The sequence below is a fragment of the Podarcis bocagei genome (assembly GCF_964188305.1).
Source record: "Podarcis bocagei genome assembly, chromosome: 16".
NCBI classification, from domain to species: domain Eukaryota; kingdom Metazoa; phylum Chordata; class Lepidosauria; order Squamata; family Lacertidae; genus Podarcis; species Podarcis bocagei.
The window spans coordinates 33,759,817-33,773,741 of record NC_138142.1 but is presented as its reverse complement, the minus strand read 5'-3'; the positions used below and the strand labels follow the sequence as shown (position 1 = coordinate 33,773,741).

The 13,925-nt window shown below is 52.6% G+C and overlaps 1 protein-coding gene across 1 annotated transcript in view; it reads right to left on the bottom strand.

The window, feature by feature from the left end:
• GON4L (gon-4 like) overlaps window positions 1-13,925 on the bottom strand; it is a 45,859-nt gene that overhangs the window by 5,755 nt on the left and 26,179 nt on the right. The window contains exons 20-27 of the mRNA XM_081173953.1: window positions 12,934-13,050; window positions 9,039-10,694; window positions 6,499-6,766; window positions 5,503-5,684; window positions 4,480-4,677; window positions 2,584-2,727; window positions 530-673; window positions 216-335 (exon numbers count right to left, since the gene is read on the bottom strand). Of these exons, the coding sequence (XP_081030079.1) occupies window positions 216-335; window positions 530-673; window positions 2,584-2,727; window positions 4,480-4,677; window positions 5,503-5,684; window positions 6,499-6,766; window positions 9,039-10,694; window positions 12,934-13,050 (2,829 nt within the window). The remainder of the gene's footprint in view (window positions 1-215; window positions 336-529; window positions 674-2,583; window positions 2,728-4,479; window positions 4,678-5,502; window positions 5,685-6,498; window positions 6,767-9,038; window positions 10,695-12,933; window positions 13,051-13,925) is intronic.

Genomic DNA, 13,925 nt, shown 5'->3' with positions numbered 1-13,925 from the left:
CATTAAGCATAATAGAAACATCGCCACCCACCCCCACCCCCACCCATCTCCCCACCCCACCCCTTTTTTTCTCCCCTTAATGTCTCAACAAATGAAACGGATTTGTAAATACGAGAGACATTACACATACTTCTGTAAAACAAGAAAATCTTTTAAATCTTTTTTTTTTTTTTTTAAAAAGCAATGCTTCGCGCCAAGGGCTCCCCCAGCCTCACCTTGTCAATATTCTGCCCCCCAAGCTCCTTCCTCTTCTTATTTTTCGCAGTCGTGTGGATTTTGGGGGGGTCCTCCTCCTCCTCCACATCTGGCAAGGACACCTCTTCAAATCCATCAAACTAGGAAAAGTAGCACAGGAGCCATTGTCAGGTAGTGTGGTTGGGATGCAGGGAACCCCTGAAGCTTAAAATTCCACACCCCTAAGTCGCTATCAGAGCTCAGAGCCGCTTCTCTCCGCAACCCCAGAAAGCTGTGCAATACACAGGTGCCCCCCTCTCCCAGGCTGCCCAGGAGGGTCAAGGGATAACTCCACCTCATACTCTTTCTCTTCTGTCCAGTTGATTTCCTCAAAATCTCCCAGGCGGTTGGCCGACGGGCGCAAGTGGTCGAAGAAGACGGAGAACTCATCCTGCAGGTGGTCGTGCCCCTTCAGCAACTGCCACATCTGGGTCTTCAGCTGCACAGAGACATTCCAAGTAAGCAAAATAAGGAGAGGGGCGATTGGTACCTGAATTATAGGTGCCTCCCACCCCCCCATATCAAAATGGCCCACCGGGGTGGGGGGAAGCTTAGGATCCAGCCTACTGGCCAAACCCTGTTTGCCCACCCCTGTGTGGAACATTTGCAGCATTTGTCCAATGTCTTTTTTCTTCAATCCCTTCTTATTTATTGGTTTGGAGCATTTGTACCCCACTCTTCAGCCTAAAGAAGTGTTTCCCAACCTTTTTTGGGCAAAGGCACACTTGTTTCATGAAAAAAATCTCGAGGCACACCACCATTACGGCCCCGTGACGTCAGCGCGCAGCGTCACGCCGGGAGGGACGCACGAAAGTGTAAGTTTCAATTTTTTTTCCTCCCCCTTGCCTTCCTTCTGTGCCAACCGCCAAAAAGCCAAGAATCGCGGGACCGCCGGCGGAGGGGGGGAGGGCGAGCGGAGGCAGCGGCGAGCCCCGTTCCTCCCCATCTGCCCCATTCCGTGCAAGGAGCGCGAACAGGTGTGAGAAGGGGGTCAAACCTGCGGGTCGGCGCCGGGGAACCTCCAAGCTTTGGGGGTGGGGGGGGAGGAGGCAGCAAAGCGAGGCAGGAAGGAGAGCGCGGCTTGGCTGGGTGAGCTTTGGCAGGGGCAGGGAATGAGAGCTGTGAGGCGGGCGCTGCGGACGGAGGTGCTGCCCGCCGAGCTCGCAGGCAGCCAGACGGCGAGAGCCCCGCGCTGGGCGGCCTCTCCTCGCCGCCGCCACCCCGCCTCTCGCCAGCCGACTCGCCCGCCTCCCTCCGGGGACGGCGCCCCAATCGAAAATTTGACTTAAAAAAAAAATCTTTCGAATTTTTTAATTTTTCCCGCGGCACACCAGGCAACATCTCGCGGCACACTAGTGTGCCGCGGAACAGTGGTTGAAAAACACTGGCCTAAAGGGCTCCCAGAACAGCTTACACACAATCGAAACAAGGCAGCCCATACCTGCAGGCTTACAATACAACAACAACAACAACAACACACACACAAGGGAAAAGGACAAAGGAGGGCAGAGGAAAATCAACATCCAACCAAGGCACTAATTTCAATGTACCGTATTTTTCGCTCTATAAGGCGTACTTTTTCCCTCCTAAAAAGTAAGGGGAAATGTGTGTGCGTCTTATGGAGCGAAGAATGCAGGCTGTGCAGCTATCCCAGAAGCCAGAACAGCGAAACGGATTGCTGCGCAGCGCTGTTCTAGCTTCTGGCTGAAGAGGCTGCGCAGCTGTCCCAGAAGCCTCTTCTATCCCTCTTCTGGCTTCAGGGATAGCCACGCAAAGCCTCTTGAGCAGCAGCGGGAGTGCTCCTGCCTCTTTGCTCAAGAGGCTTTGCATTGCTTTCTTGTTTCTTGTTTCGCTCCTCTAAAAACTAGGTGCATCTTATGGTCATGTGCGTCTTACAGGGCGAAAAATACGGTAGGTTTTTCCTTCACGGTTAACCAGCTAGCACGGTTCAGGGGCAGGAGGAGCTTGGTGGAAATGGGCCTCCAGCAAATGTGATGAAATGAGCCCTGCTACCTATTACACCTTCCCAAAGCTAGGTAATTCTGTGATTGCAGCTTTGCATGGGTGGAAGGGAATAAATGAGTGGAGAATGGGTTTCCTCAGCTCTCCATTTATTCATTTTCTCCCCACAGTCCCACAAAGCTGCAATCACATAAGTAAATTAAGCTTAAGAGGAGAGTTACCTGTATATCCATGTTACATACAAGCCAGGAAACCAAAATTTGCAGCAATGTTGTATTTCAGCCACAAGAAAAAGCCTGCAATTCCCACCACAGCCAGAATTTGCTGAGGGGACAGGACACAGAGAGGACAAGCATATTTCCCATGAGCATCTGTAGGTCTGCTTACCTCAATTATCTCCTGGGGCAGGCACTCTGCACAGCCCTGCAGCACTTTGATGATCTTCTGGTGGTGGGAAGGGTTTTCCGCAAAGCAGATCTCCAGTTGCCTAAGGAACTTCCTGCTCTTCTCAAAAGCTTGTTGCTCCTCAAACTGCCCCAAGGAAGAGAAACAATCTTCACTGTTCATGTGCCATCTTGACATCACTGGCACTGTCCAATCACCACCTGGGTTCTTTTTTGGGGGGGGGGGTGGCTCCAAAAGTGAAATTCCCTACCTGGCCAGCAGGTGGCAAGCAACAGACAACAAACCCAGGTGCAGATCAGTGAAGCTGTACAGCTGTACCACACAGAGAAGAGAGCTGATGCCAGCAGAATCAGGTACCTGCTGATGCCCCTTGCCCTGGCAAAGAGCCCACTGGTCCTGCCCCTCCTCTTCAGAATTGCCACCTGCTTGCCCTCTCGCTCAAACCCAGACAACAGTGCAAGCAACAGATGCCCCAGTCTGCTTGCTCAGAAGAAGTCAGAGCCTTCAGAATCTCAGCTTTTGTTAGCAAGCAAAGTTTCTAGTCCCTATTGCTGAAAAGATGCATTGTACTTCTAGTTTTGTGGGCAAATACTGGGGGTGGAGGGGAATGTCAGAAGCCAGAGGGGTGGGGAAGTAAGATTTCCAGGAGATCAGCAGGTGCCCAGTGTTGCCCCTGACCCCCAATAAGCTAGACATCAAAACCTCACGTACAAAAACTAATTTATAACAGGGCACAGAATTTAGGTAGGAAATCTGCCCTCTTCAGTGCAGCCCTTGGTCATGTGAGAGGGCATCAGGGAGAAGCAGCTCCCAAGTGAGGCTGGGGTGGCATGCGAAGGGCAATCACACACCTTTTTAAAGACCACTTACGGCCCCAGTAACTTTGCAGTAGTAATAATTTTTTTATTTGTACCCCACCCACGTGACTGGGTTGTCCCGGCCACTCCAAGCAGCTTCCGACAAAAGCATAATAAAACATCAAACATTAAAACCTTCCATATACAGGAAGTTTGAAACTTTTTTTTTAATTTGCTGTTTTCCCTTTGAAGAACGTTGGAAGAACGTATTGTTGATTCATATACAATACTGCCTTTGATGGGAACTCCCTAAGTGTAGAGGCCCACTTCACATATCTACTACCTGAAGTCCCACCATTGTTTAGATGTCTTCTAAAAGCTGTATAGTTATTTATCTCCATAATGATGATGATGATGATGATAATAATAATAATAATAATAATATTAATAATAATTATACCCCGCCCTTCCCAGTTTAAAAACCGGGCTCAGGGAGGCTAACAGCAAATATAAAAATTGATTAAACTACGACTTAAAAACAGCATAAAACAACATAAAATACAACATAAAATGCAGCAGCAATATCAATAAAATTCAAAAATTCAGGGGTCATTTTTGGAAGGAAAAAAAAACCCCAGTCAGTAGAGATCAAATGATCACCAGGGCTAACTGGCCAAGTTGGTCCTACTAGGGACAGCAAGGAGACCAGGGAAGAATTTAAATGTGGGGTTCCAGAAAGGGTTTCTTCATAGAAGAGGAAAGGGGGAAAGGGAATAGAGGATCCTTGGCATCTGATGGGAGGGTGTTCCACAGGGCAGGTGCCACTACCTAGAAGGTCCTCTGCCTGGTTTCCTGTAACCTCACTTATTGCAGTGAGGGAACCGCCAGAAGGCCCTCGGAGCTGGCCCTCAGTGTATGGGCTGAACAATGGGAGGGAAACGCTCCTTCAGATATGCAGGGCTGAGGCCGTTTAGGGCTTTAAAGGTCAAGTCGTAAGGTGGGGTTGCCGATTCAAGGCAGCAGCACCAAGTGAGCCATCCTTGAACTCCCGACCCCCAGCTGCCCCAGCACATCTACATACCAGCCCGCACTCCAGGGCCTGCTCAGGCAAGAGGAAAGCAGCAAAGTCAGTGAGCAACTGCGGCCACTCCCTTAGCAGGTTCCGCAGTCCCGCGTAGAGGTCGACGGCCGTCTGCTTCTGGGCGTTGCTCTCGAATTCATAAATGATGTGCAGGAACTCCTCGTACTTGCCGGGGACATTCCGCAAGGCCTCGCGCACCTGTGGAGGAAGACGCCGGCCTTAGCTCAGACGGAGTGTGGGGAGAAACGCCGCTCATGCGCAGAGCAAACCCCAAATCCCAAAGCAACTACACAAGCCTAGCAGGCTTCATTGCAGAGCTAGGCATTCACCGCTCCCAAAGAAGGCAGCGAAGGCCACCGAATGGATGGCTTTAGAAGAGGAATGGGCAAATTTGTGGAGGAGAATAGAAGAAGAGTTTGGATTTGATATCCCGCCTTTCACTCCCTTTAAGGAGTCTCAAAGCGGCTAACATTCTCCTTTCCCTTCCTCCCCCACAACAAACACTCTGTGAGGTGAGTGGGGCTGAGAGACTTCAGAGAAGTGTGACTGGCCCAAGGTCACCCAGCAGCTGCATGTGGAGGAGCAGGGAATCGAACCCGGTTCACCAGATTACGAGACTACCGCTTTTAACCACTACACCACACTGGCTCTCACACTGGTAGAGCTACCAATGGCTGCCAGCTCTGATGGCTATGGTTTTCCTCCACTGCCGGGGACAGTATGCGTCCCTCGCTGGGAAACCCACATTTGGAGAAGCAAGAGGCGCCATCAAGGATGTGGTCCAGCCAGGAGAAAGCACTTGAAGGAAGGTGTAGTGGGCTATGAAGAGGTTTGGCCTGGGAAGAGTCCCGAGGGCCAGATAAGAGAGCTATCGGGGGCCACATCTGGTCTCCAGGCTTAAGGCTCCCCGGTCTACAGGACCTAAGCACTCTCTGGTTTGGTGAACATCTGGAACTCTCTCCTGATTTAAGGTCGCTTGCAACTCTACATCCTGACTTAGCAGTTGAAGAGGGCCCTCCTTACCCTGCTCAGGTAAGCCTGCGCAAAGGCCAAGTCCTTCTGCTCCCGCAAGGGGTCTCTCTCCAGAATGTCTTCGTCGTAGAGGAGCAACAGCTTGGAGGTGTCTTTGCTGGCACGAGCCCGGCCTCTCTTCGCTCGCGCTCGGTGGGAGCCACGGCTTTTGCCCGGTGCTTTGGTGCTCTCTCCTAGAAAAAACACAGAAAGCGATCCGACTGCAGTCCGTGGAAGAGGCTGCGTGTCCCACTTTTCCAGGGTTGCCAGAGCTTCTCCAGGGTTGCCACCTTCTGCGTGGCAGATCTCGATTCAAGCACATGGGGGGGGGGGGAGAGACCAGGTGACCCTCCAGGCTATGACTCCCTCCCATGGCAGGAAGAAGCAGAACAAAAAGGAGCAAATACATCTTAATGCGCAAAGTGAATGAACGGGAGCAAAACCTGGGTCATACTGTCTTGTGAGATTTTGATTTTAATACTGTGCTTTAATGCTGTAACCTGCTCTGAGACCTTAGGATGCAAGGCAGAATAACGATACTGATAATAACAACCATTATTATTATTATTATTATTATTATTATTATTATTATTATTATTATTATTGGAATCGCTCAGTCCCGATTCTCTCTAAGAGATCCAGGCTAAGGGGGATTTATTTATGACTCTTTCTTTCTTTCTTTCTTTCTCTCTCTCTCTCTCTCTCTCTCTCTCACACACACACACACACACACTTTTCAACTTGTATTGGGGCAGGGCCATTGTTCAATGGTAGAGCATCTTCTTTGCATGCAAAACATTCCCAGGATTGGTCCCCAATGGCATCTCCAGGTAGGGCTGAGAGAGACTCTCTGCCTGAAACCCTGGAGAGCCGCTGCCAGTCAGTGTAGACAACACTGAGCTAGATGGAGCAATGGTTTGCCTTGGCAGAAGTCAAGCTGCTCTGTTCCTGTGTGTCCCAAGGAGAGGGGGCCAGGTCCTCCCCCCAATTCTGCTGCCTGCGACTCACCTGGGGCATCCCTGCTGGGCTCCACCTCCGGGGCAGCGCAAGTGAGGGCGAGAGACTCTGCCGGCCCGTCTCTGGGGTCTGCGACCTCGTCGGCCATTTCGTCCTCTTTCTGCAAGTTTTCCGAGTTCTCCCCCTCCCCTTCCTCTTCCTCTTCTTCCTCCTCCTCCTCCGGCTCAGAGTTCTCCTCCTGGGAATTCTCCTCCTCGGATTCGCCCTCCTGGCTCAGGCGCCTCTCAGAGGCCAGCCACGTCAACTTCTCCATCGTCTCCTGTAGCGCACAAGGACCAAAGCATCTTGTCAGCTCTCATAATTCCCGCCTCATCTGCCCCACCCTGTGGAAGAAGCAGCATGATCCTGTTGTAAACAAAAAAATGCCCTTTCCCCTTATAGAGCATCCAAGAGCCCATATAGAGTCCTTACATAGGTTCCCTATTGGTAGGAGAGAATAACAGAGGCCAACCAGAGAATATTGAGAAGCAAAGCAGCTAGTAAGCCTGATCTTTATTGATCTGTTGCCACAGGGTGCCCCCCTCACCCGCAGGAGAGAGGAGGAACCCAGAAAAATGGTGTGCAAGGCCTTATAAAGACTTTTGAAATTCCCATCCTGTAGATCAAGACCACCCCCAGAAACATCATACATACCGTATTTTTTGCTCCATAAGACTCACATTTTCCCTCCTTAAAAGTATGGGGAAATGTATGTGCGTCTTATGGAACGAATGCAGGCTGCGCAGCTATCCCAGAAGCCAGAACAGCAAGAGGGGTTGCTGCTTTCATTGCACAGCAATCCCTCTTGCTGTTCTGGCTTCTGAGATTCAGAATATATTTTTTTCTTATTTTCCTCCTCCAAAAACTCTGGTGCGTCTTATAGAGCGAAAAATACGGTACATCACAGAAGGGGTGTAACCTAAGACCACCCCTCAGATACATCATACCTACATCACAGAAAAGGCGGTCTAAACAGAAATTTGAATGTTGTTTTTCTCCTGTCGTTGTTTATCTCCTGTCTGGCAGGTTACTTGATTGGATTGCCTGGGGAGCCTGGCCAGTCTTTTGTAATGATAAATACTTAGTTCCTGGGCCAGGTCACAGGCTCACACCCTATTCAAACACAGACAGGATTTGTGAAGGAAAAGACAATGGGGAGGCTTTTCCATTTTCCTTTGACCTTGCAGAGAAAACATTTGGTCAGTTTGGGAATCAAAATGGTTCCAGGTTGGTCTTCCTGTGCTGATCTATGTATGTGCTTGGTTGGTACACTTATGAACATTACCATATGTCTAAGACCATAAAATTCCTATCACAGTCCATTCTAGCTATGAAGCTGGAACTCAGCTGGGGCAGGCAGTGACTCCTAGCAAAGATGAGGCTTGCCAAATGGCTAGAGATGGCTCCTTACTGCCCCACCAGCTTCAGCCTGCTCTTAGCCAGCCCCTACCTCCTTACTTACAGCCAATCTAGGGGGAGGCACTGGCTGTCAGCCTCCTCCCCTTAGCCCTGCCCTTATAGAATTCAGCTAGGAGGAAGGGAAGAAAACTAGTATCAGTCAGTTCCGCCTCTCGCTGGCGCCACTTACTGTTGGGCTCCTTCCACCCCACCAGCCCCAACTGGCACCAGCCACCACTAGAGGATACCTCCACCCATCCATTGGCCCTGCTCTGTCTCCAACTGTCTCTGGCGCCACCTACTGTTGGGCTCCCTTCCTTCTGCCCTGCCAGCCCAATGTGTGAGACTCACCACTCAGGCTACGCTGCAAAACCCATGCAAGAATAGGATGGCACACGTATCTTCATTTTATTTTCTATCATTTCCCATTTGCTTCCCACAGAACACCCCAAATCCATTTGACAATAAAACAACACATATAGAGAGAAATAATTTCAAATTCTACATTCACTGCCCCTTCTGCTTTTGCATGTGCCCCACCCACCAATGACCTGCGGCCCTCAAAAGGCTGCCCAGAAGAGAGTGCGGCCCTCGAGCTGAAAAGGGTTCCCTACCCCTCTTCTAATGGTTTGGGGCAAGAGAAAGAATCATAGAATTGCAGAGTTGGAAGGGACCACGAGGGTCATCTAGTCCAACCCCCTGCCATGCAGGAATCTTTTGCCCAATGTGGGGCTCAAACCCACGACCCTGAAATTAAGAGTCTCATGCTCTAACGACTGAGCTAGCCCAGGAAGGGAAAGGAACAGCGAAATGTATATCCCACAACCATAAGAACTGGAAGCTTGGTACATTCACGCGCACCTCTGCTTATTTCACACAAATACTAGAAAAATGAAAATCTAGAATCAAGATACACTGAAATCCATATCACACAGCAGATTCTATGCTTCTCCATAGGTGGAATAGGGCATCCGAGAAGAGGCCATACCCCGTCCACTCGCTCTTGCAGGAAGCCCCATGGAAAGGAAAGCAGGCCTAGGGGCCATTTTCCCTTCTCTTGGGCCCTGATGCCGTCACAGAAAACATGTCTCCCCCCACCCCCTTTCCCCACAGTCATTTTTGTTTCTCCCCACCCCCGGACAAAACAGCTCTACCTGCAGCTCTGGTACGGAGAGGACCGACTCCTCCGAGGCGGACGACATTTCCTCATCTTCCTCATCTTGAGTGAAATCATCAAAGTCCTCTTCTTCCTCCTCCTCCGGCCCCTCTTTCTCGCCTGCCGACGCCTCCTGCCTGGCGGGAATCCCCCCAATGGCACGGCCGCCTGCAGTGGACAGATCCTTCTCCAAGGCGGCACCGGAATCAGACCCTCCGGCAGCAGAGCTGCAGGCTTTCTCGGGAGAACTGCTGCTGGTGTTTTCCGCAGCGCCGGCTGCGCTCTGCAGGCCGTCGCCTTGGCCTCTCTCCTCGTTCTGGCCGGAGCCCGGCTTGCCGTGAGCTTCCTTCTGCTCAGCGGCACCCTCTGGTCTCGGCTCCACATCCAGCTCCTGCCCCAGTTCCAACACCAGCTCCTCTCTGACTGGGCTGCTGGCGGAGCTCAGCTCCTCCGGAATGGGGGAAGCCACTGGAGGGAGGTCTCTGGGTTTCTCTGTTTCAACCTTCACGGTCTCCCCCATCTCAGGCAAAGAGAAGAGCCCGGGGGTCCCCAGATCAGCAGACTTCCCTTCGCTCGGTTCCCCGAACCCTTCGACGGGAGTCTCTCCTTGGACCCCAAGGTCAGGATCGGACGACCACCGGCCGCTGTCTTCACCGGCGGAGACCAACGGCGACGTCTCTCGTGGCTCCGGGGATGCGATTCCGCCGGCAGGCGGGCTCACGAACGCAGAATCCTTGGCGGACTTGGGGACAGGGGAGCCGGTGGCATTTGTCGTCACCACCAGCGACGGTGCGGGAGGGGTTGCTAGCGGCTGGCTTAGCGGGCACGGGAAAGGGTTGGGGTTGACCAGCAAGGTGGTGATGGGGATGGGCTGAGTAGCGCTGCCTGCGGCGCTTGAGGCCAACGGGTGCAGGACATTGCAGCCGTTGGCGATGCCGACCACTTTCATGGCACCGGCCGGGACGGTGAAGATGACCGGGGCCGGGTGCAGGAGGGGAGAGGGCTTGAACAGGGGAGTGTCTTTGGGGCTCTTCTTCTTCTGGTAGCCCCTGGGGGTGCTAGGCTTTCGGACCTTCATCGCAGGCAGCGCCGGCGGGATCATCTTGGTCTGGAAGGCGACCGGCAAGGAGGAGACCAAGTTCTGGGGCAGAGCAGCAGCCAAGCAGGCCCTGGAGCCGGACTGGGGCGGAGCGGAGAGCACCCCCTGGAGGTCAAAGCTGGCACTGCTCCCTGTGGCCGGCAGAAGGCTCAAATGCTGAATCCCCCCTGGCAAGGGCTGCACCAGCGGGGCAGGCTGAATCAGGCGGGGGACGCGCCCGGGAGGCTTGCTGGGAGGGGCTTCTGGCTGAGGCTGCCGGGCGCCCACCTTCAGGTAGTGGTTGGTGCCGGCGGGGAGCAGGCAAAGGCCTGGCCGGACAGGGAGGGGCTTGGCGGCGGCCTGTCTCTGCCTCCTCCAGGCCTTCCGGCAGATGCGGCTGGTGAGGGGCCTCAGGATCAGCTGCAAACCCTCGGGCATGCGCAGGGGGTATTTCTCATCCCTCGCTGTCTCCGCAGGATCCCTCCCCGCTTTACCCAGGTCATGATCGGAGCCAGGGAAGCTGGACACAGCTCCAGCGCTTTGCTCCAGTGCCTCCTGGATGGATGGCAAGCTGGCCTGGAGGAAGAAACAACAGGAAAGGGGCAGGGAAGCGGAAAGAGCCAAAACAAAGTTACGGCATTTTTCGCTCTATAGGACACACCGGACCACAGGAGGGGGAGAACAGGAAAATAAATTTCTCCCACTCTCTGCTCAGCACACCTTCAGCGAAGTGGCAGGAGAAACGGAGCCCCTTCCATTTCTCCTCCCACTTCGCTGAAGGGGCGCTGCACAGAGAGGGAAAACTGTGCAGCGCCTCTCCAGCGAAGCAAAGGCTGGAGAGCGAGAGGGATCGGTGTGCACTGACCCCTCTCGCTCTCCAGGCTTCAGGCGGCTATCTGCAAGTCTTCGGAGCACAGCGGGAACTCCTGCTGCGCTCTGAAGGCTTGCGGATAGCCCCCTGAAGCCCCCGGAGCGCAGTGGGAGTTCGCGCTGCGCTCCGGGGGCTTCAGGCGGCTTCAGCGAAAGCAACACGAGGCCTCCAGAGCGTGGGGGGAGCTCTCCCTCTGCGCTTCGGAGGCTTCGCGTTGCTATCGCTGAAGCCAAGGAGGCTGCATTCGCTCCATAGGACGCACACACATTTCACCTTCATTTTTGGAGGGGAAAAAGTGTGTCCTATAGAGCAAAAAATACGGTATGCCTAAAGCAGAGAGATTAGCGAGGTGATGGAGGATGGCTTTTCTGAACCTCAAGAGCAGGTGAGGGATTGCAAGCTGCCTTACACCAAGTCAGACCACTGGGCCCACGTAACTCAGCTCTATTACTGTGGTCTTCACCACTTCTTGTGGCAGTGAGTTCCAAGGGGTGAATTATGCATCGTGGGGCCCCAGGTCTCATCCTGAACCCAGCCTATTAGTACATACAGGGAAGTATATGTCTACACTGATTAGCAGTGGCTCTCCAGGACTTTTGGCACGGACACGTTTCCCAGCCTTACGTGGAGACGCTGGGGATTGAATCTCAGACTGTCTGCAAGATGATCAAGGGTCTGGAAACCAGGCCTGATGAGGAACGGTTGAGGGAGCTGGGTGTGTTTAGCTTGGGAAAGAGGAGCCTGAGAGGAGGTAGGATAGCCTTCTTCAAATATCTTAAAGGGCTGCCCCATGGAAGAGTGAGCAAGCTTGTTTACTCCCGCTCTCGAGGGTAGGACTCGAACCAATGGCTTCAAGTTACAAGAAAGGAGATTCCAACGAAACAGCAGAAATAACTTTCTGATGGCAAGAGCTGTGAAACAGACTGCCTTGGAAGGTGGTGGATTCTCCTTCCTTAGAGGTTTTTAAGCAGAGGTTGGGTGGCCATCTGTCTTGTATTATCTGCATTAGACTAGATGACACTCGGGTCCCTTTCAACTCTACAGTTCTGTGATTCTATCTATGCAATGCATGTGCTTGGCCACTGAGCTACGGTCCTTCCCCTGGAAATAAAGTAAGCTTCCAGTCCTCATGGCGCTGCATAAAAGGCTGGATTGAACAGGAACATAAGGAAAATGCCTTACACCAAATCAAACCATTGCTCCATTTGGCATGGAACTCTCCTTATGTGGACCGGCAGTGAATATGGAGGGTCTGGGCTAAGAAAGGGGTCACGACCGAAAGTTACGTTGTTCAATCCCTTCAGAAGCCGCCTTATACTGTGTCTTGTTCAGTACTGTCTTCACCATCGCTCAGGGATGGGGAAGCTGTTTCCTTCCAAACGCTAGGGGACTTCAACTCCCATCCGTCCCAGCCAGTGGGGCCAATACAGTGGTACCTCGGGTTAAGTACTTAATTCGTTCCAGAGGTCCGTACCTAACCTGAAACTGTTCTTAACCTGAAGCACCTCTTTAGCTAATGGGGCCTCCTGCTGCTGCTGCGCTGCCGGAGCACGATTTCTGTTCTCATCCTGAAGCAAAGTTCTTAACCTGAAGCACTATTTCTGGGTTAGCGGAATCTGTAACCTGAAGCACATGTAACCTGAAGCGTATGTAACCCGAGGTACCACTGTAGTCAGGGATGATGGGAGGTAGAGCCCAGCAACCTCTAGAGGGCCACAGCTTCCCCATCTTTGGTCGACACTGATTGTCTTTCCCAGCCCATACTCAGAGAGGGGCTGAACCTAGGACTTAGAATAATAGAATCTTAAGAGTTGGAAGGAACCCAATGGTCATCTAGTCCAACCCCCTGCAATGCGGGAATCTCAGCTAAAGTATCCAAAACACCTAACGACTTCCTGATGCTCTGCCACTGAGCTTCGTCCCTGACCTCAAAGGAGGAAATACCTTCAACCAGAAGGGCAAACGATGCTCCTCTTGTTCCACGGGGGGTTTCCATTCCCCAGGCTGGATCTCGTCACAAAGCTTCGGCAGGCTAGGCAATTGCTTCGTTGTCTTATAGTGCTGAGAATCGGAGAGAGAGAGAAACAAGGCAAGTTCTGGACTCCCTGCACCAGTATGGCTCTCTCTGATCCTGGGGTGAAGAACCTGTTAGGCTCTCCAGATGGTGCTGGACTCCAGCTCCCATCAGCCCCAGCCAACATGGCCAGCGGTCAGGGACAATGGAAGTCCAGCGACACCTGGAGGGCTGCAGGCTCCCCACCCCTGTCTTACGCCAATCATATTCCAACCTATCAGGGATCACATATTCAATGCACCTACAGAGCTGTGAAGCAAGGACGGGGAGTCCGTGGCCCTCCAGGTGTTGCTGGACTCCATCAGTCCTAGTCAACGGTCAGAGATGATGGGAGTTGTAGTCCAGCAATATCTGGAGGGCCGCAGCCTTTACTTCCACTGGGGCAGGGTGCAAAGGAAAGGAAGGAGTTCAGCTCTAACAATATTCATTCATTCATTCATTCATTCATTCCCTGCCCATCTGGCTGGGTTTCCCCAGCCACTCTGGGCGGCTTCCAGCAAAATATTAAAATACAATAACGTATTTTCCCAAACTATACCTGTTTTAGGACTACAATTCCCATCATCCCTGACCACTGGTCCTGCTAGCTAGGGGTGATAGGAGTTGTAGTCCAAAAACAGCTGTAGAGACCCAAGTTTGGGAAAACCCTGGGCTAGCCTTCCTTCCCTGCCCCCCTGGCTCCAGCTACGCCTGCTCCTTGATAGCCCAAGTAAGGTTGGGGCCGAGCACTCATACCCGCACCCCAACCCTTCCAGATTAAGCTGAGACCCAGCATCCTTGGAGGCCCCCAAACTGCAGCCCAACCCAGCCCATATGGTTGTCTTCCTGGGATTGCAGCCAGCGAGGCCAGCTCACTTCCACC